This window comes from Panthera leo, chromosome A1 (genome assembly GCF_018350215.1).
Source record: "Panthera leo isolate Ple1 chromosome A1, P.leo_Ple1_pat1.1, whole genome shotgun sequence".
Classification (NCBI taxonomy): domain Eukaryota; kingdom Metazoa; phylum Chordata; class Mammalia; order Carnivora; family Felidae; genus Panthera; species Panthera leo.
Window position 1 is genome coordinate 211,641,334 of NC_056679.1, and position 22,812 is coordinate 211,664,145.

Genomic DNA, 22,812 nt, shown 5'->3' on the forward strand with positions numbered 1-22,812 from the left:
ATGATTTTGGCACTGCTTTACTGCAAATATTTTTGCCTACAGCATAGCTTATGCCCAATAATGGAAAGCGTTAGATAAATCTTTATGTCGCAAATGGGTGGGATCCTAAACCCCAAACTTAATTTAATTGCTCCTTTGTTGAGCCCCATCACCACAGGATGGTGGAAATTTAGTCTCAGTTTGGAATGTTCTCCCATCCCTTTACCCAAAGGTTGCATCGAAGTCCTGGGGACTTAGAGTGCAAGGGCTTGAGGGCATAGAGTCCCTGGGTTTCAATGTCATCTGTTCACCCTGGCACTTCCTGAGATGTCCATTGTCCCACCACATCTCGGCCAAGCTGAAGTGGTCACAGTGGAGTCATCTCTTCTCATCTGTAAGGCCCCTGCAGAACCACAGGGTTCTCAGCCCCCTCTGCCATTCTGCTCTTCCCACACCAGGCCAGGGTGAGGTGAACTCTGGGAGCTGCAAACTCTGTGTTTTGCTTTCCTCCTCTCTAAAATAGAGATAAAAATACAGCTGATCAATTATTCGTGGGTTTTTATTTGCAAATTCGCTCACTAAAATTTCTTTGTAACATCAAAAGCAATACTGTTAGCTCATTGCCAGTCATTTGCAAACAAGTGCAGAGTGTAGGAGGGCAATTTGAATCACCCACAGCCTCATGCCCAGTTGGGGTAGGTCCAGGTAACACTCTGCCTTCTTGTTTGGTTTTCATTCTGTAAACAATTGTCCTTTAGTGGTGTATTTGGTACCAAATTGTTAGCATTTGTGTGCGTGTGTGTGTAATTTCACTGCTTAAGATGGTCCCTGATGTAGTGCTCAAGTGCCGTCCGGCCTTCAAAAGTGCAGGAACATTGTGATGTGCCTTGTGGAGAAAATATGTGTGTTAAGTTTTGTTCAGGCATGAGTTATAGTTCTGTTGCCCATGAGCTCAGTGCTAATGAAGCAACAATATATACTAAATATCTTTAAATGGAAGCACACCGTGTGCGTAAATGGAAAAGCACTGTGTTGTTCACTTGTTGAAGATGTGACTAGAAGTTTGCAGTAACTGAGCCCCGTATTTCTCCTCAGAGGAGTCATTTGCTACTTGCTAATTCAGTGTTTGGGGTGACTTTCAAGAACACAGCTACCACTAATAATAAGAATATATTGCAGGGCCACCTGGGTGACTCAGTTGATTGAGTGTCCAACTCTTGATTTCGGCTCTGGTCATGATCTCATCATTGGGGAGATTGAGCTCCATGTCAGGCTCTGTGCTGACAACGCAGAGCCTGCTTGGGATGCTCTCTCTCCCTCTCTCTCTCTCTGCCCCTCCCCTGCTTCCTCTCTCTCTCTCTCTCTCTCTCTCTCTCTCTCTCTCTCTCAAAATAAATAAATAAATAAATAAATAAATAAATAAATAAATAAACTTTAAAAATTAATATGCTGCAGTACTTTCCTGAAAGGTTGTTGTGAGGATTGGATGAGCCAATATATGTTAAGCACTTGGAATAGAGACTGACACGGTAAACACTTCTATCTAGACCCACCACAAGCCATTTCTTCCTCGAGGTCTTATTGCCTCCCTGGGGTCTACCCAGGGCATGAGGCGTTGGTCCCTTCTGTGCTGGGATCCCCCTAGTCATTTGGGGGTGGTTCTACCTACCCCCCCCACCTCCCACCCCCCACCCCCCCCAATTCGAGCTAGACCCTAGGAAAGAGGAGCAGAACCACTGCCTTAGGAATTCACCGGTATATGTGCACCCAGCATGAATGCCTTGCTCTTAAATCCCATTTTCTACTGAATCTTCCTTCTATGTGTTTGGAGCCTAAGGGCTTTTGAAACTCAGAAGCAAGAAGACACATTCTTGTTTCTGTGCTTTCCACTTTCATATCCTTCCCCCAAAGCAATGAGGTATTGCGGCTCAGCTTGAATGTGAAGAAGGGCCCAAAGGGACAAAGATATAAGGAAATACCCCAGGACCACAGGTAGTGGTGGGTGGATGGAAACAGTGGTCAACACTTTAAATGTTATCTCACCATCTCTTAGGAGAAAAGCTGCCTTGTGAATCTAAAGAAATGTCAAGCTGCTTGTGTCTTCTCTCTTTGACCAGAGTATATGTGTCTGTTTGATTTTCCATGTACTTCCAGCGTCCAAGAGGGCAGTTCATGTTTGTCTTATTCATTGCTGTGTCCCCAGTGCTTAGCACAGTTCTTGGAGAGTAGATGCTCCATCAATTTTTACTGATAAACAAATAGGTCTGAGGAGACACACACACACACACACACACACACACACACACACACACACAGTAACTGGTACTTATGGTAATTCTCCAGGATTAGTGTGTATATATTGGGGGAAGGTAGGAACCATATACCTAATTAAACACTTTCATGGCTATTTTCTTAGCATATAGAATAGAGTCAAAATCACTCTCTCATGAACACCATGGAAATGGGCGGCGGGGGGGGGGGTTTAGTCTGATCTCTTGCTGAAGTGAAGTAGCTGGCAGCACACTGTTAGCTCTCTTGACTTAAGCTATTTTGCCAGCAGAGTATGGATTGTTAAGCCACACCCCTGAAGCAGAGAGACAGCTATAGGTACATAGCAGATGTGGAGTTTGACTCAGATAGATTCTCTAGAACTGAAACTCCCCCGAATTACCCATTTTACCTATTATAGTTGCAAACTAAAGAAAAACAGCCCTATTTCAGTGTGTTTGGATTTCTTCCAGGATGAGCCATTGTTGGAGTTACATCGTAAGTTATGAAATGCAACATATATCTGTCAAGCCGTTCGTTCTTCTGAGGTTGGCTATGGTCTGAGTTTGCAACATGGCCTGGCTATGTGAAGGAGCCAGCTAGATCATTTATGGGCTCTTCTTTGTAAAGGCCTGTTATCTGACATCAGCAGATGTCCTGTGGATGTTTCAGCTTATGGTCTGGCCAATAGCCTGATGATTAATTCCAGGGCCCCAATGAGAGTGATGTTGGAAAAGAGATAAATGCAGTCTGGATGTAGATGTGGGAGTTGTTATTGGCCTTTGTTGCAGCTAAGATGATGGGGCTTTGTCTTGAGACTATCTCTGAAGATAAAATCCTTAGCTTAAGCAAAAGCAGCAGAAAGGAAAGCCTTCCATGAATTCCTACAGCCCTCTGCTGGCCCTTATCATATCGGAGGGTGTGAATAGATAAAATTTAAATGTTTTCATACAGAGTTTTAATATGGCGTCTATGGAATAATTACCCAATGGCCCACTATTCCTTCACAGGGCATATTTTGTTGTAACATTTACAACATCCCCCAATAGCTTTGGGAAAAACAAAACAGTTTTGCCTGTTTTGTTTTCCTCCCCTCCCTAAGAGGATTGGAAATTCTCCAAGGTCCTTGAAGCAGGTGTCAAAATTTTGCTTGACCAGTTCGTGAGGGAACTGACAGGAAAGACATAAAGAACAGTTCCCCCAAGTTCTTGCATAGTGTGTATGTGTGTGTGTGTGTGTGTGTGTGTGTGTGTGCACATGTGTGTGTGTGATTAGCAAAAGAAAAAGTGGTAGGTTAGATATAAATCTGATTAGCCTTCTACAAGTCAGTAAAACTATAAGTCCTCTGTAATATTTTTGTTACAAGTATGTTTGTAACTTGTCTATTAGGCTATAAAAACAGAATACAAATCATAGAGTCCTAATAATGTCTGCAAATTAACCTCAAATTTATAGAACTACACATCATTGTGCTTTGTCAGTTTTAGACTGTTGGTCAAATATCCTGTAACAACAAAGAACTGTTGTTACAATTTCCCAAGAATGTCAGATAAGGGTGGACCAGGTTGGTTGGAAACTGCTCAAAAGAATCCAGGATCTCAGGCCGTACCCTGAAGCTTTAAAATCAGAATCTGTGCTATAGATTGAATGACTCTGTGTATACGCTAAAAACCTAATACCCGATGTGATGTTATCAGGAGGTGGAGTGATTAGGTCATGAGGCCTCATTCATGGAATTAGAGCTCTTAAAAAAGAGCCCTGATAAAGTTACCTTACCACTTATGCCAAGTGGGATCGCAGTAAGAAGACAGCCATCAACAAGAAGCATGCATCACCACACACCCAGTCTGCGGACGCCACGGTTGTAAACTTCCCAGACAACAGAAGTGTGAGAAGGAAATCTCTGCTGCTCATAAACCACACAGCTTCTGGTATTTTTGTGATAGCAGCCCAAACAGACCAAGACAATCTGCAATTTAATAAGACATCCGTGTGATCCAGGCACACCTTGAAGTTTAAGAAGCATGGCTCTAGACTGATACTTTGTAAATCAGGCACTTGCCACTGTTACTTTTTCCAGGTTTGGGATACATCTTTCTTCCACAATACTTGCCGCTCTCTGCCACACTGGGTCAGCGCTAGGCCCAAGTCAGCCCCCAGAATGATCCCTGATTCTAATCACTGGGCCTCGATGACCAAGTCCTTGCAGCCAGCCCTACTCAGCTTGTCACCCGAAGGCAGTAACTGTCTTCTCCCACTTCTGGGGAAGGGTTTGGAATTAGGGTTTCTGTAGCAAGTCTACAGGGCTCTCATTTTTGGGCCCTTGTTCTGCCACTGTATGTGCTAATCATTTACATAGTGTTGTCGTGTTAGCCCTCACAAAACTCATACATGGAGGCCTCACGACCCCCACTTCTCAGAGAAGTGCCCAAGATCACATGACTAGAAAGCACACAGATGCAAACTGAAATCAGGGAAAATTCCAAACCCCTTCTCTCCATGCTGTCTCCAGTCACTTAACCACTGTAGCCTGTGGCTTTCAGATTGAATTCAACCAGATGAATTCCAAACATCCTCCCACCTCTAAAATCTTTGAATCCATTAATATATTGAACTCTTATGAACTTCATTGCTAATTAAGAGGAATCCCATAAAAATTATTAATAATCAAAAATAATCAATAAAGATATTTGGGGTGTCTGTGTGGCTCAGTTGGTTAGGCATCTTTTTTGGCTCAGGTCATGATCTCACAGTTCATGAGTTCAAGCCCCATGTCAGGCTCTGTGCTGGAAGCTTAGAGCCTGGAGCCCACTTTGAGTTCTGTGTCTCCCTCTCTTTCTCTGCCCCTCCCCTGCTTACACTCTGTCTCTCTCTCACTCAAAAATAAATAAACATTAAAAAAATTTTTTTAAATAAAAAAAATCAACATCATCTTGGTACCAGTAGCTAAGCCCTGGTTATTAACAAATAAACTCTTCGAGACTCCTCTATCATCTTTGAATACCCAGGTCACAGTTTTAGCATCATTTATTACAGTTTTTTAATACTGTAGTTTATTTTTTATTTATTTTTTATTTTTTAAATTTATTGTCAAGTTAGCTAACATACAGTGTATACAGGGTGCTCTTGGTTTTAGGGGTAGATTCCTGTAATTCATGGCTTACATACAACACCCAGTGCTCATCCCAACAAGTGACCTCCTCAACTATAGGTTTTGTTTTGTTTTGTTTTGTTTTGTTTTGTTTTGAGTAGCTGTTTACTGGGGCATCTGGGTGGCTCAGTCGGTTGAGTGTCCAACTTCAGCTCAGGTCATGATCTCACAATTTGTGGGTCAGAACTCCACATCAGGCTTTGTGCTGAGAGCACGGAGTCTGCTTGGGATTCTCTGTCTCCCTCTCTTTCTGTCCTTGTCCTGCTCACACTCTCTTTCTCAAAAATGAATAAACATTAAAAAAAATTAAAGTAGTTGTTTACTTACCTGCTTCTCCCACTTGGAACTTCCTTCTGGGGAAAAGGGGACGGGGAGCAGTGTCTTATTTAGATCCATATCCCCAGAAACTAGGAGAGCTTTTCACATATATTCAGTGCTCACTAATACCTATTGAAGTACACTAAGCCAGCAGACATAAAAAGAGATTAGGAAACCCTCCAACTGCAGGACTTGATAATTCTAGTTAATATCTAATATCAATCCATTATTAGATTTATACCCATACATTTATATTCATAAAATAAAACCACCATTCTATTGCACGTGGAAGGTTTATTTCACACGTAAATTCTTTTATTTTTTTCAGTTTATTTATTTTGAGAGAATAAGCACACACACGTGAGTGGGGAGGGGCAGAGAGAGAGAGAGAGAGAAAATCTCCAGCAGGCTCCATGCAGCCAGAGCCCAATGTGGGGCTCAAAGTCATAAACTGTGAGATCATGACCTGAGCTGAAACCTAGAGTCAGATGCTTAACCCACTGAGCCACCCAAGTGCCCCACATATAAATTATTTTAAATAGGCAGGGGTCTTTTGCTCCAAATTTTCTTTGTTCAGTGGAATGGTAAATGTGAAGGAAAGAGGCATAAATGACAGGATAATGAAATGACAAATGACAACCATTGACCTGGCTATAAATTATAAGTAGTTTCAAAAAAGGAATGTGTAAGTTTTTCATAGAATTAATTAAGGTCAGGGCTTCTCAACTGGAGGACATTTTGCCCCCTATGGGACATTAGGCACTGTCTAGAGACATGTTCGGTTGTCATTGCTCATGGAGAAGTCGTTGCTGGCATCTAGTAGGTAGAGGCCAGAGATGCTGCTAAACATCTTATAACGCATAGAACAGTCCTTCACAACGAAGAATCTTTCAGCCCAAAATGTCAGCAGTGCCAGAATTGGGAAATCCTGATTTGGATAGGCCCGCAAATAGTGCTGGGAATTTAGTACATCTTTATTGGTTGATTGCTTGGCTCAGCACATGACCTCTGAAACCAATGGCATCTCCATGATTGGATAAGGAGAGTCATTGTCTGATAGTGATCCAGAGGCACCACTTGTCCCAGAACTGCCCTCTGAATCATAAGTATGGCTGGCTCAAGGGCCTCTCCTTCTTCTCAAAGCCTGGGACCTACCATCTAAGACAGGTCACTATATGTGTCATTTGTCTATTTATGTATTTTCCCATCACCCATCACTAGACCATATATTCCTGTTGGCAGGAGACATAAGTTTAACTTTTTCACATCCATTTGTCACAGTTTCCCATAATGCTGTCTTATAATGCTTTGACACTCAGGGCATGACAATGATGCTTTATTTTTGGGAATCATTGGTTGAACAGTTGGTCATCTGTAAATATCCTCTGTAGTAAATTGCAAGTAACCATAATGTAGACTGACCAGAATCACCCATTCTCCCACCATTTGGGATAAGTTAGGAGTCATGGCATTTGATATTCAGATTTGTGTTCCTGGAGTCAGGATTTATATTAGGTGTTCAGGGTTAGAGAAAGAGAATTCCTTAAGTTCCGTTTTCTTCCTTGATTCCCTGGTTTATGAGGATATTGTCTTTATCTGGGAAATAAAATGGAGACTTCACTCACACAAGAAAAACAAAACCAAAAACAAAACTTTTCTGTCCAGGTAGATATTTGTGTTTGGTGAGACATGATGGGAGGTTGACATTTAAAGGTGTCTGACAGGTTGATCAGCCTACACAAGTTCGTGGCTCAGGTAGGAGGTGTGTTGGGCATTCATCTACTCACATCCTTGGGTACCCTCCCACCTCTGGGGGGTGCCCCTCTCTCATCCCTGCATTCTCAGGATCACTGATGCCTCCACGATGAACAAATACAGTGTCCTGCTTAGGTGAGGGGCACTTGTATTTAAAATCCAAAGAGAATGAATCACTGCTAATGGGATTTCAATTATTATACCATTAAGGCAGGATAGATTTGGGGGAGTCCTTTCTCAGTGTCCCTCAAGTCACACCGTCTTCAGCAAAAGCAGGTAAAACAAGCAACAGAAAGACAAGGACCTGAAAGGTCCAGGTCCTGTGACATGACAATACGATTTTTAAAAATTCATGTTTCAACTTGTGTTATTTGTTCTGTGGCTATCAACTAGGAACAAGTTCCTTTAGCTTCTAATAAAGGAATGAAGACAGAGTGCAAAGCTGTTTCATCTTTGCAAACTTGTGTCGTGCTAGGAAGCTTATTAATAGATAGACGACATTACAAATGATTTTATTGCAACCAGAGGTTGGTTTTCTCTGGGGCTATTTAAGGGCAGGAATTTTAGTTCCAAAGCAGTTTAGAGAGTACAGTTTGCAAGGCCACAGGACTTCTGTTGGTGTCAATATTCGTTTCTGGCACCGGTCCATTTTACTCTTTTATTATCAACCCCATATTATGAGTGAGGAAGTCCAAAATCACAGCAAGTACATGCCAGAACCAAACCTTGAACCCATGTTTCCCGGTTGCAGATGTCTTGGCTTGCTGCTGTGTTAACTCTCCATCATAACCAGGCACTCTGCTGGCTTCAGGGAGCTTTCCCACTGAAGGGGAGGGCCTGGGCACCATGGGAAGAGAAGGCAGTTTGCTAAATATGCTAATGCAGCTTTCTTGCTTTCCAGGTTTTGGAGGTACGCTGGGTTACCTTTTGGGTGCCATCGACTGGGCCCATCTGGAGCTAGGAAGAGTGCTGGGCACAGAATTCCAGGTCATGTTCTTCTTCTCCGCCTTGGTGCTCACTTTGTGTTTTACTATTCATCTCTGCAGTATCCCTGAAGCCCCACTTAAAGATGTTATAAAGGACATTTCCCCACAGCAAGCCCCCCAGGACTTTCCATTGTCACCAGACAAAATGTACCAGTATGGGTCTATTGAGAAAGCTAAAAATGGTTATGTAAACCCGGAGCTGGCAATGCATGGGGAAAAACCCCCAAATCCTGCTGAACAGGTAAGATGCAAATTCTTTTTTCTTCACTCAGGAAAAATATCCTTGTTCTTACCCTTCTTATTTTGTTTATTATTCTTGGTTTTGTTTGCTTTTTTGATATGAAAATTTGATGTGAAGTCTAATTGAATTCTCCAGTCTCCTATAGCTCTTTTCCCTTTGAATTAAAATTTGCACCTCAAAAAAAATTGTGTGCGTTTTCCTCTGGTCTTCCTCTTACTCTTTTCAGAGCATCAAACTAGGGAAGATGAAGCCGGTTCCAAAATGTTAGACCGTAAGAGAAGCCTGGAACCATCTTCAGGCCTTAAGAAATATCTTTACTTCTTAGATTGGGATTATAAATTTGTTCTTCCAAATGATAGCATCCCTGGGTTGGTAACTGGGCTGGGCATATTTAATTCGTGTCTAATGAACTGATTTGAAAAAAAATTTTAGGCCATTTTCAGTGAACTAGTCAGTGAATTAATTAGCTTAGAATTTAAGGAAAATTCTACTAAATTACAGAGAAATTAGGTTAGGAGGAAATGGTCAGAGAGAAGAGGCTAGGGCTATGTTGACCAATATATTGGCTATTCGTCCCATAAGGCTATTTAAGTTTAAATTCATTAAAATGAAAAAAATTAAAATGTCAGTTCCTTGGTTGCCTTAGCCACATTTCCAAGGCTTAATAGCCCCTTGGGGCTAGGAGCTACAGTACAAAGCAGTGCAGGTATGGAACATTTCCATCATTGTAGAAAGTTCTGTTGGACAACACTGACACACAGCTGCATGCTCCTTCAAGCTAACTTTGATGGCAATACCTCAGGGATGGAAGTACAGAGGATTTCCTCACTGGCAAAGAGGTTGTGAAAGACCTGGGTTTAAATTTTGATTCCTCTAGCTGGCTGACCTGTTTTATTCATTCAACAACCATCAGGCATTTGCTATAAAGAGCCTAAAGATTAAAAGCGCAAATGTTCAGATCCTGCCTCTACCAGCTCTGGAATGCATGACCTTGGGCATTTACATTCCTGTAAAATGAGAAAGTGATTCTGTCTACCTTCAAGTGTTTTGTGCAGATCACATGAGAGAATCCATGCAATGTTACTTAGAGCGGTTCCTACCACATAGTGAGGTGTTTGGTAGAGGTGCCTATTATGAGCCTGGCAGAATGCTGAGCAGTCCAGACACAAATAGAGAACAGACTTCATCTGTGCTCTAACAGAACTTTCAAACAAGCTCAGTGAATCTCATCTCTATGAGCTTGACTTCTCTTGTTGGGTTGTCTTCTCTATATTCTCGGGTTATTGGGATGTTCAACTGAGATGAAGCAGGGAACGGTGCTTTTTAAGCTTTATATAAGTCTATGAGCATATTACAGTCAGTATTCACTCAACAAACTACTTTGGGTACGGAGTATGTACAAAGCTCTCTACCAGGTATTTAGGGATCATAAAATTGACTAATGTCCCATTCCTATGCTCAAGAACTTAAACAACCCTACCAGGGGGCATAATAAGCCAATACTTATTTTCCAATACTTATTACCAATACTTATCTTCCAAGGTAGAATATACTTACTTTACAAAATGAGGGTGGCTGTGCAGTTTGATAACTGGGATTATTATTTTTTTAATGGCAAGAAGCCTAAATTATTTCAGGATTCAAACTAGATCCCATAAAATCCATCTGCAATTCCTCCATGCCATCATTGCTTACTTCAGCATTTCAATAGTCTCCTTTTGAGACTAGGAAGCTCTCTTCCCAATATTGCCTTTCTCATGTATAAATTTACCACCACCCAATCTCGGGCTGACAAAGGAGCACAATACATGCAGTAGAGTAACTCCTCAGGGCTCAAAACCATTGAAAGGGCTTCACCAAGGGAGCTGATGAGTCAGGGAATAAGATGCCAGCTGAATTTTCATTCTGAGTTAAAATACCCAAAGGGCTTTGAATATTCACATTCCCAGCTTTTACAGAAATAGTAGGCACAATTTGAAAGCTCATATTTATTTTTGGATAAAAGAAAATGTTAGATTAACAATGAAAGTAGAATGAAAATTATGTATAAGGCAGAAGCCTAAATTAATATTTGGAGTGAGGATGAATACTTGCTGGCCACATTCACTTTTAAAAATTCTGCATTTTTGGAAAGAAAACAGGGAAAGTAAAAATAAATCACTTAGTCTGTGGCATGAAACCCAGGCTTTTTATTTTATCTTATTTATTTTATATTTTAATTTCTTCAGTAACCTCTATACCCAATAGGAGGCTTGAACCTACAACCCTGAGATCAAGAGTCACATGCTCTACCAACAAAGCCAGCCAGGCACCCCTTTATCTTCCTGTGGTTACTAAAAAGTAACAATCCTGCACTGAGTTTCTTTTACAGTAAGCATTTATTTTAACAGTTACCATATTTTACATGCAAAAACAGTTATTTTTTTCTAATTCCAAAGGAATGCCTATACTTTTTAAATACTGATTAAGTGCAGTTGTCCCCAATTAACTGCGGTTTCACTTTCCACGTTTCGGTTACCTGTGGTCAGCTGCCATCTGGAAGCAGATGATCCTTCTGACTTATCATCAGAAGGTCAGTAGTAGCCCTAATGCTATGTCACCATGCCTCACTTCATCTCATCACATAGGCATTTTATCGTTTCACATCATCACCAGAAGAGTGAGTATAACACAATACCATATTTTGGGAGAAAGAGACCACATTCACATAACTTTTATTAGCATATATTATTATAATTGTTCTATTTTATTATTAGCTATTGTTGTTAATTTCTTACTGTGCCTAATTTATAAATTAAACATGATTACAGGTACGTATGTATAAGAAAAAACATAGTCTACAGGTTTCGGTACCATGTGCAATTTCAGACATGCACTGGGAGTCCTGGAATGTATTGCCTATGGATAAGGGTGGGGATGACTGTATAAGAAAATCAGTTCAGTCATGGTTAGTTGGTTAAATACTACAAAATTGACAACTTAAAAAGTCAACTTATACAACAAACCTACAATGAGTAAATATAATTTTCCACAACAAAGAAGTAAAAAGCATTATCATATAAAGTGTAGAGTTATAAAAACAATATTTTGTTATAGTGAAAATAGAAATTCCCCAGAGACCATCTTATAAATAAACTAGCCAGGACTCAATTTCGTTATGTCAAGATTCAGATTAAATAAAGATATGACAAGAAAGACCCATCACCCCACAATGATTGATGTTTATAGTCTCAGTGTCTTCAGGGCAGGCTGACTGCTCAATATTCTCAAGCTTTCTTTCTTCTCTTATATAACTAGATGCTAAAGTCTGTTTGACGCTTTGTATTCAAAACTGTTGTGTCAATAGTTCAAAATTCTCATTTTCTCAAGGCTTCTGATACAAAAAGAAAGTGTAGCTTCTGGTTTTAACATAATTTAAGTCTAAATTAAAGAATATGGGCATGTGTATTCAGTGTGTGTGTGTGTGTGTGTGTGTGTGTCCATATTGTTTTCACTTCTGACTCCACATAGGGCTCATTTATATGTGCTGACTCATCGCAAGATCCAGGGAAATAAACTGAGAAGAGATACTTGGTCAAGAACAGGGAACTGTTTGGCTCTGTATTAGTTTTGTATTGCTACCTAGAAAATTACCACAGCTTGAGCAGCTTGAAGCCATATTTATTATCTCACAGTCCTGTAGGTCAGGAGTCTGGGTGGGCTCCACTGGGTTCTCCGCTTAGGGTCTCACAAGGCTGAAATCAAGGTGTTGATGGAGGTGCAGTCTCATCTTGAGGCTCAACTGGGGAAGAATCAGTTTCTGAGCCTCATTCAGGTAGAATTCCTTGTTGTACGACTGAGGTGCTTGTTTTCTTGCTGACTAATGGCCAGGAGTCACTGTCGTCTCCTACAGTTCACTCTCAGGTCCCTTCCGTGTGGTCCCTTCCACCTTCAAAGCCAACACTGCTTGTGTTTGAAACTCTGGCTTCTTCTTCTGCTCCCACCTGGAGAAAACTCTCTGCTTTTTAAAGGGCTCATGTGATTTGGTTAGGGTCACCCAGATAATCTTGCTTTTGATTAACTGAAAGTCAACAAATTAGTAACCTTAATTATCTCTGCAAAATCCCTCTGCCATGCAACACCAGGAAACAGAGATCATGAGGCCATCTTAGAATTTGGTCTATCACACTTTCAGAGTCAAGAAATCTAAGAATTATAATAATCTCGGGGCTAGCTTAGGTCTGTGAGCTCTGTCCTTGTGCAGTGGTTCTGTCATTCAAAGATAGGAGGCTAGATATCTCTTGCATGTTGACCCAAAGCAAGCCCTATTTCCAGTTCCATTACCCTTATGTCTCCAAAGCCTCTTCTGGACCTGAAACTGCTAAATATCCACACACAATTAACAGAACCCCTCCTATAAGACCTCTCCATGGATACCTTGGTGCCATGACCAGAAAGCGTGACCCTGAGGTAGTCAACTGACAGATATGTAACATGGCTGTGTGCTCTGGCTCACACAGCTGGCTGCATGTCTGCACTGAAGGTCACACCTGTTTCATGTTTTCTTCCAGACTAGGAAGGCAATGACCATGAAATCACTGCTGAAGGAGCTGGTGAATATGCCTCCCCACTACCGCTGTCTTTGCATCAGCCACCTCTTTGGATGGACTGCCTTCCTGTCTAACATGCTCTTCTTCACGGATTTCATGGGCCAGGTAATAAATGTGTGCACACACTCACTGACTTGCACATTAATCCTTCATTCTGCACCTGTTGAGTGCCTTCTGGGCTAACTCCTAAGATGGGCACAGTAAGAGTGTGAGAAGGAGTACTTTCAAAGAGCTGCCTTGTAGACAGTTCCCAGAGACAAGTTATTACACCCTAGACATCTCTATGGGACCAGTACTTGATCAAATACAACAAAGAAGAAAGAATCAATGTGAGCTGCAGTGGTCATGGCAGGCATAATAGAAGAGACACAGTATGATCCAGGCCTTGAAAGGTGAATAGGAACTGGAGAAAGAGAGAAGAGAGAAAATAATTCAAGCAGTTATAGGAATGGCATGTGCAGAGATGAGTCAGAAGCCTGTTGGCTGTACCAGAAGGGGGACAGGGTTGTCTAAGTCAGCTGCGGGCCAGATGTTACGTGGAAGGAAGGGTGTTAATGATCTAGGGAGATGTTGTCTAGACTTGATGGCATTAGGACTTCCTGATGGTCCTTGAGTAGAAGTATAAAAGGATGAAAGGGGTGATGTAGTCATGGGAGAATGAGCTCTGTGTCCTGGGAAGGGCCCTTTGGGCAGGGACTGCCACTCCCTAGAGATGGAGAAGCAGAGCGCATGGAAAGGGGTCCCTACCACACTGCGTTTGCATTTCAACAGCCCCAAATATCTCTTTCAGATTGTGTACCATGGGGATCCCTATGCTGCACACAACTCCACAGAGTTTCTCATCTACGAAAGAGGGGTCGAGGTTGGATGTTGGGGCTTGTGCATCAATTCCATGTTCTCCTCACTTTATTCTTGTAAGTCTCTTCTTCCTGAGGGTATCTTCTAAAGGGTTCTGGTCTAGAAGAATCTTGGACTTTATATTTCTGTATTTATTTTTTGCTCTTTAAAATACAAGATTCATGATAAATATATGGAGATCAGGAAAGACTAGTCCCTTAGAAAGGACCACATGAAGTATCCTTTTCCATACTGAATTCTATGTTGTTTTTCTCATTGATCACTTTTTTCCTTGGAATCTATGGGAACCTGATCAAAGTTCCCTGGAAAATAAAAGGAAATCTTGTAAACAAGATGGAGAAGTATTGTATGGACAAGGGCTAGAGTCCCAGCAGAGAGTATTGATTAACAGTGAGTATTGATTAGTGTTCTACTGGAGTAAGATCACTGGTGGAGTTTCACAGATATGTTTATTAGAACTATAAATGACTGAACATAGGAAGGATGCTTAAAATGCTGGGTGACAGAATTAACATGCAAAATGTTAGCTTAGCTCAGGTAGGCAGGGTGAAATGTCACAGGAGCACTTTTCAAGGATTGAAGATGACAACTTTTTTCCTAAGGTACCAGCTTTCCACAGGGACTGGAGTCCATTAACCCCCGTTAGCTAAGTTTCAGCTGTAAGGACACTGCAAACAAAGAGATTTCTGTGATTGGTTTTAAACAACCCCAAACTAATGTATTATAACCTTAGTCTCATGTGGTGCCTGCCAATGTGTATGGAAATCTCCAAGCTCTGTATACATTGAATTAAGTGAAATAATCTGGCTGATAAAAGGTATGCAGGTCCCCCATTTGGAGTAGAAATTGGGCTTCTAATAATAATGGAAGCTCCTCCTGGATTGTGGGGAGAGTAGCTGGCCTGCAACTCGGAGCTCTAGGCTTTGGGCAGACCCAGGGGATAGCAGGGTTATGGCCCAGGTGGGAGAGGGGGAAGTGATGGACAATCCCTGTCACCATTCCCAGGGGGCACTCATTCTGCCACTGAAGTGTGCTTCCTGAGGGGGAAGAGAGTGAATGTGTATAATGACACCTGATCTGGCCTCCAACCAGCCATAATACATTAGGAAACCTGCTTCAAGATCAAAAAAATATCTTCAAAATATAGCACGAGTGGGAAAAGGGGACCTAATACAAACATATAAGGAATTCATGAGTCCCATAACCACGAAACCATAAAATTTATTATTTTAAAATTTATGATAACCAAATAATGGTGGCTTAAAAGTTATATTTCTTTAGCAAAACTCCTTTTTTTCCCTTTAGGGTGAATGAACTAAGAAAATTCCAGGAGGAAGTTTTCAAGTACTTAAAATAGAATCAGAGAGCATTAGACTAAAAGGGACTAATAAGTCATTCGTCTCAATCCCTTTGTGCTATCAAGAGGTGGGGGGACTATTTATACCACCTCATTCTTGTAAGAGGAGCCCAATTTTCCACAAGTAATTAACATTTTAGTTTTGTGACATTTAAAAATATTTTTTTTTCTCAAAGAATCCCTACTAAGGACCATTCCATTAGGAGCTACTCTTAGGTATTTGAAAATTAAAATGCATGTTATTTTTTAGGCCGTTTTGAGTTAAAAGCTCTGTATACAATAAACGATTATTTGAATAGTTTTCCAAAGTTATGTTAATGTGTAGATCTATGGGATCCCTTTCACTTGAATTAGAACTAAAATTTTATTTATAAAATACCAACCAGCCCTAAGGATCTTCAGGGTCTCTCCATGCCCATAAGATAAAGTCAAAGTCCTCAGCCTGGCATTCCATGATTTTCAGCTTGGTCTGGTTTACACCTTGACCTCTGTCACTCCCACACAGATTCACTCCCCCTGAAGACTCACTACACAGACTTTCTCAGCTCTGTGTTTTTCAAACTGCTTTTGGTTTTTCCTTCTACCAGATGCTCTTTCTAATTCCACATCTAGACAACTGCTACTCAAGCTTTTAGACTCAGCTCCAATATGACCTTGTTAAATCTTCCAAGTTCTTTCCCTCTGCACTCCAAAACACCCTGGGCAGAATCAATCATTTCCTTTAATTCCAGAGTACATCCTGTATTTTGGACTCATCATATAACATCAGATGCAGACCCAGAATTTCTATCCAGATGGAGTTTGGCAGGGCATTCTGGCTGCTGAGGTGGAGGGTGAGGTATGGTATTTTCAGGTTCCTTTTACATAGCAAGCACACTTAGATCCATGAAAATAGCAATATCGAATACTGAAATATAGCCAATTTTTCATATCATACGCTACTATTCATAGTGGGTGCTTAAATCAGTCATTCCCTCCAGTACTGATGAAAGACATAGTATGAAGACGTAACCACGACTGGGTATCAGGCCCTTACACTTATTGAGTCTCTTCATGAATAGAGGATTTTTTGCCTGACGTCTTTGTACTGAAGTTACTTATGTTTCCAAATATCTCTTTGTGCTTCTCTGCCTTTTTCTTGGCTGGCCTATATACTTGGCTGAGAGCATTTCCCCAGTGAATACTGATGGTGTCTTTTTAGGTACTGAGGCACCTAGGTTACATTTTTTTGTATAAACGTAATCATTAAGCAAACAAGAACTCTCCTAGCTCTCTACAGCTTTCACTCTCAACCTTGACAGCAGCCCTTCTAGGGATGGTACGGATTTAATAGAGGAAACAACGTTTCCCACTTGTCATTTTCAGAGCTCTGACTTCCATCAGATGACCTGAGACAGTGTTTAGTTTCCATAATTGATTTAAATGTAATACAGATTAGATTTCTTGTCTAGGTGAATTAAATCCAACCATTATTTCCAACAGATATGGAAAATTTTGTTCTTGAATAGACACATTTGAGGTCTCTATCATTCACCCCCTGGATTCATGGGTTCCAGCAGAATGGGCAGGGGAAAGATAGGGAACATGTGGATTGGGAACAGCTATTTAAAAAAGAAAGATCAAGGTTTCTAAGGGAATTTTCCTACCGTGTTGGAAAACATAGTAAAACCTTTAAAAAATTTATTTTTTTTAATTTTTTTAACGTTTATTTATTTTTGAGACAGAGAGAGACTGAGCATGAATGGGGGAGGGTCAGAGAGAGGGAGACACAGAATCCGAAACAGGCTCCAGGCTCTGAGCTGTCAGCACAGAGCCGGACGCGGGGCTCGAACTCACCGACCGTGAGACCATGACCTGAGCCGAAGTCGGCCGCTTAACCGACTGAGCCACCCAGGCGCCCCTAAAAAATTTATTTTTTGAGAGAGAGAGAGAGAGAGAGAGAGAGAAAGAGAAGTAGAGGGAGAGAGGACAGGCAGAGCGAGAGGGATGGAATCCTATGGATCCCACATCAGGGCTCGATCTCACAACCGTGAGATCATGACCTGAGCCACAATCAAGACTTGGACACTTACCCGACTGAGCCACCCAGGCGCCTCAGTAAAACATTTTAAAACAGAATTTTCAATTTTTAAAAATGAACTCTACTAATCTACTACAACGCTTTTATGAGCAAGCCAAGTTTACTGACTGGGAGGGGAACCACGTTAAGAGACAACGATCTTCAGACAAGCGTGTATTTGTTGCAATAACAATAGTCACCATTAACCGGATGTCTTCTCTGTGCTTGGCATTGGGCTAAGTGATGTCATAAGCATCGGATCTCATTTGATCCTGATGACAGCCTCAAAGAAGGGCTTTATTAATCTTGGGGTTTTTTTTAGATGAGGAAGCTGAGGTTTTGAGAAGTTACAGAAATGGACCGAGTGTGAGGGAGCCAGCAATGGGGAGGTAGGTTCTGGGTGTGGTGAGAGCCCCTCACCAGCCTGGGAAGTGTTGGCAAGTCAGGGAACCTGTCTTTAGATAAAGGGCATCCTTCACTTCCTTCCCAGGTGTGCAGACGGCCTTCAGATGGGAGTGAAGGGACCAGATGACCTGGATCATTCTTTAAATTTGGTTGTTTCAGTTTCCTCCAGTCTGACTTGGGGCTGTGGGGCCAAGATACGCCTGGATTGTTGTTTGTATCCTGTTAGGTTAGACTGCTGTAAACCAGAAGGACCCCACTTTTCTTCCATGTCTTGCGCCCCCACAGTCCCATAGCCAAAATGGGCTTTTCCACTTCTTTTCATCCCGCTGGTATTCAGCTGCCTGCTGAACAGCACCTGGTCCCTCCCTGTGGAAAACAAGATCAACCTAGCAAGGCAATTTCCAGCTCTTCTGTATGCACAAGATTTAAGACTGATTCCAAAAGCCAGCTGTTTTTAAGCACAGATAAGGAGATTCTTTTGTTCCTGACTCAGTATCAGAGGAAGGCTCCTAAAAAAAAGTGAATCTTCAAAAGAAAGGATTGTCTGAAATTATCACTGACACCGTCAGCTGCAATTTCTCTCTTTCTTTTCCCCACAGACTTTCAGAAATCTTTGGTATCCTACATTGGATTAAAGGGTCTTTACTTCATGGGGTATTTGCTATTTGGCCTGGGGACAGGATTTGTTGGACTTTTCCCGAATGTCTACTCCACCCTGGCTCTGTGTACCTCGTTTGGTGTGATGTCCAGCACTCTGTACACTGTGCCCTTTAACCTCATTGCCAAGTACCACCGCGAGGAGCAAGAAGAGAAGGTGCGTCATTGAACCTCACCTGAAGGCTGGGGGTATTTGGTAGGAAAGTGTAGGGCAGGGCTGGAAACAAGAGTCTTAAAACAGGAGCTCTCAAATGCCCAGCCAAATGTAATGACGGTGCGGTCGAAGCATGACCACCTTCCTAGCCCACACCCTCCTCCTCACTCTGAAGCCCTGTGTACCTGGAGAACAGGGGAGCAGGTACTGCTACTCTCATTTATTTGATTAAGAAAAGGGGGCTCAGGAATGCTGAGAAACCAGCCTACAATCACACAAAGAAAGGGGACCCTGGGGATTCTGACAACGGCCCCAATGTCCAGTGCTCCTGCAGCATTTCTGGGTCCCCCACTCCCAATGGCTGCAGTGGTGGAGTTATTGATTAAAGGTAGGAAATTCCTAGCCCACATTCCCTTGGAGTCCAGGTTTTAGTAAGTCAGACCCTGGGCACAGGGAGGAAAGCTGGGGTTGCAGGTGGTCACTCCCTGGCTGCCTTTCTCTGCCTTTGGAGCTCACGATGGAGGGGAAGGCACCAGGCTGCCCTAAAAAAACAGTGGGTGGGGTCTTTCTGCTTTAAGATTACCACCTCTTCTTTTCAAAACATGTCACTTTTTCTCCATGAGAATAGACTTACATTTCCTTACCTGGAGTAGTGATATAAAAGCTAAAGAAATAAAGCTTAATCCATCCCAGCAGGAAGCTGCAAAAACACTGGACCCTTTCATGTGCCCGGGCAACCCCAGTCTTCTCTATCATTTGTTCTGACCAATGCCGCAGGGCAGAGTTGCTCTAGGAGTTAAAACCTTCCAAATTAGAGTCCGTGGCTGCTCTCATCCCCTGGCAAACATTGTCACTAACGTTTCGATGCACACACAGGTTTTGCTGTTAAAGAGACAGTTATCACAAAGAACAGAACCTCCTAGGAGAAAGCTAGGGCAAAAACACACAAGCTTTGCATTCAGAGAAACCTGGGTTCGAATCCTGCTGCCCCTACTTTGCAGTTGTGCAACACTGGGGAAGTCATCCATTTATTTATTAAATATCACTTAGAACGAGTTCATTTTTAGAGAAGGCAATATGTTCACATGGTTCAACAATCACAGCAATATACACAATATACACATACACACTGACAGGTGGCTCCCACCTACTCATTTCCCCATTTCCCCCCAGGGGGCCTACAAGTAAGCACTCTTACTAGGTTTTTGTTTATCTTTCCAGTATGTTAAAATGAAAATCAGACAAGTATGAATCTGTTTTCTTATTTTCCCTGTCTTATGCAAAGCATAACGTGCATTTTTTCTGCACAATGCTTTTGTTTTTTAACCTAACTAGTATAGGAATTATCATTCAAACTCTCAGAGCCTGAGCTTCCTCATCAAGCAAATGGGAATAATATGCCCACCTTATAGAGTTGTTGGAAAATGAAACTCCACAAGATAGTGCAGGTGGTCTGTCTAGCGTGATGCCTACCTAGCACCTGGCAAAGACTCCAAAAAAGGTAGTTAGTATTATTGTTGTTATATGGGGATAATGGTAATACGTGCATCCAGGGAGGAGGGAAGGAAGACGTGAAGCGACATATGCTGAAGAATCTCGCACAGGCCTAGCATAAAGAATACACCCAATAAGTGGCGACATTATCAACCGATTCAGGCCGCATATCGACCATATTGAAAGGCTGACTTTTTTTTTATGTTGTTTCTCCTGTGTAGATCTGGGATTCAACATCCTTCTACACATATTTGAAATTTTAACACTAAGGAGGGAAGAAAGGGAGTATGTATTGAGTTTCCATTCCATTTTATTTATTGACTTCTTAGGAAGAGATAATTTTGCATATATTAATCATTTAACCTTCATGGGCACTAACAGGAGAATTGAAGGTAGGTGGCAGGTAGGAAAAACAGCCTCAGGCACGAATTTGGAGCTTCTCGGTGACCTTAAATCAGGAGTTGGCAAACTAAGCCTCATTGACCACATGTGGCCTGCCACTTGTTTTTGTACAGCCCGTGAGCTAAGAATTCTCTTAATATTTTTAAATGAAATTTTAAAAAGAAAATCAGTAGAAGGATAACGTTTGTGACAAGTGGAAATTACATGAAATTCAAATACCAATGTCTGTGAAGTTATATTGGAACGCCAACTCGTGTGTTTACTGTAGCTGCTTTCACACTACAATGGTAGAGCTGTGTGCTTGCGACCAAGACCATGGGAACCACAAGCTGAACGTGTTTCCTATCTGGCTCTTCACAGAAATAGTGTGCTGACCTCTGCCCTAAAGTACTGTTCGCGTAGATTAAATGTGTTCCTGTGTTTCCCTTGCAGAGACAGCAGGCCCCGGGAGGGAGTCTGGACGGCAGTGAGAGAGGGCAGGGCCTGGACTGCGCGGTCCTCACCTGCATGGTGCAGCTGGCTCAGATCCTGGTTGGAGGTGGCCTGGGCTTCCTGGTCAACAAGGCTGGGAGCGTCATTGTGGTAATCACAGCCTCTGTGGTGGCCATGATCGGCTGCTGTTTTGTGGCTCTCTTCGTAAGATATGTGGATTAGGTCAATAGGGAGACATCATCCCTAACCTCCAACACAGTGAAGGGCATGGTAGGAAATCAGTCTGTCCTCTGGCTCTGCAGCTTTGGGGTCTGCCCATTGGCTGCCCTGCGTTATGACTTCTGCTACAGTGATCTGCCTGCACCTCACTTTCTGCCAAACCTCTGCACAGCAGTTTCCTTATTTTAGGCATCATCTATCTCCGGAAAGACTGGGCTCTGCCTCCATTCACCGGTGGCAAAGGTTAATTGTGGGAGATGGCGCCTCTATGCGCCTTCCTACTGCATCTCAGGACATTCCAGGCCTTGACAAAACGCCAGAAGCCGACTAGTTTTACACAGGACAATGGTGTTTATTCTATCATGTGTTGTTTTTTTCTTAACCAGAGGTCTATATTTAATCGGAGGGTCATACTTTTCATTATTTCACCAATACTCAAAATATTGCTGATGATTTATGATATTAGCTTGCTCATATTTAATTCATACTTCATTTACTCATACAGACAGTCCCTGGCTTACAATACAATGGTTCAAATTACAATTCTTCTTCCTCTTCTCCTTCTCCTTCTCCTTCATCTTCTTTTACTTAACGATAGTTGGAAAGCAGTGCACATTCAGTAGAAAGCATACCTCAGATTGTGAATTTTGATCTTTTCTGGGTGATACATGCCCTTGTGATGCTGGGCAGCGGCAGCCACAGCTCCCAGTCAGTCTCACCATCCCGAGGGTGAACAACTGGTCCACTGACCACCATTCTGTCCCCATACAGCTCCACTGGTTTTGTTTTTGGTTTCCATTTTCAGTATGGTATTCAGTAAATTACATGAGATAGTCAACACTCAAAACCACTCCATCTTCCTTCCTCCCTCCTCCCTCTCACATTATCCATCGTAGAGTGGCGAGGTCATGACTGACTCAGAGGAGTGATCAGGGAGAAACCTGCTCTCTAGGCTATACTGTGGGATGATGATGAGCAAATGCTCAGAGGATCCCATGTGACCCAGAACCCTGTGTTATAAAAGAAACGCCTCCCTTGTAATTCACCTGTCCTTGGCGTCTGCAAAGTTTAAAAGTAGAATTATTTGCAGACTTCAATGTTTATTTCCTGATCATTTCTCCAAGGACTGTTCTGGTGATTGAAGATTTTGAAATCAATGAATGGGTGAGGTAGGAAGGACCTGCAGTTAAGGACCATCTTACCTGGACCCCAAGAAGTTAAAAGTAGTCGTCTCTGGCCGAGGACAGGGCAAGGGAAGCTCTTTTCAGCTGAAGGACTAGATGGGCTGCTGGGATGAAGAAAGGAGCTAGGGCATGCATTCACCACCACCCCTAAATCCCCTCACACACATGCACTCATACACACACTTGGATATTCAAACACTCTGCTCTCTTAACTCGACTCCACTCAGGTTTGAATGAGTGGATAGAATCCAATTTTAAAAGCCTTTAAGCACTTTTAGGCACTCGAGTACTTGTTCTCAGTATA

The 22,812-nt window shown here is 42.1% G+C and overlaps 1 protein-coding gene across 1 annotated transcript in view; it reads left to right on the plus strand.

Annotated features, from left to right (window-relative positions):
* The window catches only part of SLC45A2 (solute carrier family 45 member 2), a 32,490-nt gene extending 10,335 nt beyond the window's left edge, over positions 1–22,155 (plus strand). The window contains exons 3-7 of the mRNA XM_042908088.1: positions 8,373–8,698; positions 13,249–13,392; positions 14,078–14,201; positions 18,566–18,780; positions 21,106–22,155. Coding sequence (XP_042764022.1) covers positions 8,373–8,698; positions 13,249–13,392; positions 14,078–14,201; positions 18,566–18,780; positions 21,106–21,327 — 1,031 coding nt within the window. The 3' untranslated portion in view covers positions 21,328–22,155. The remainder of the gene's footprint in view (positions 1–8,372; positions 8,699–13,248; positions 13,393–14,077; positions 14,202–18,565; positions 18,781–21,105) is intronic.
* Positions 22,156–22,812: the final 657 nt, after the last annotated feature.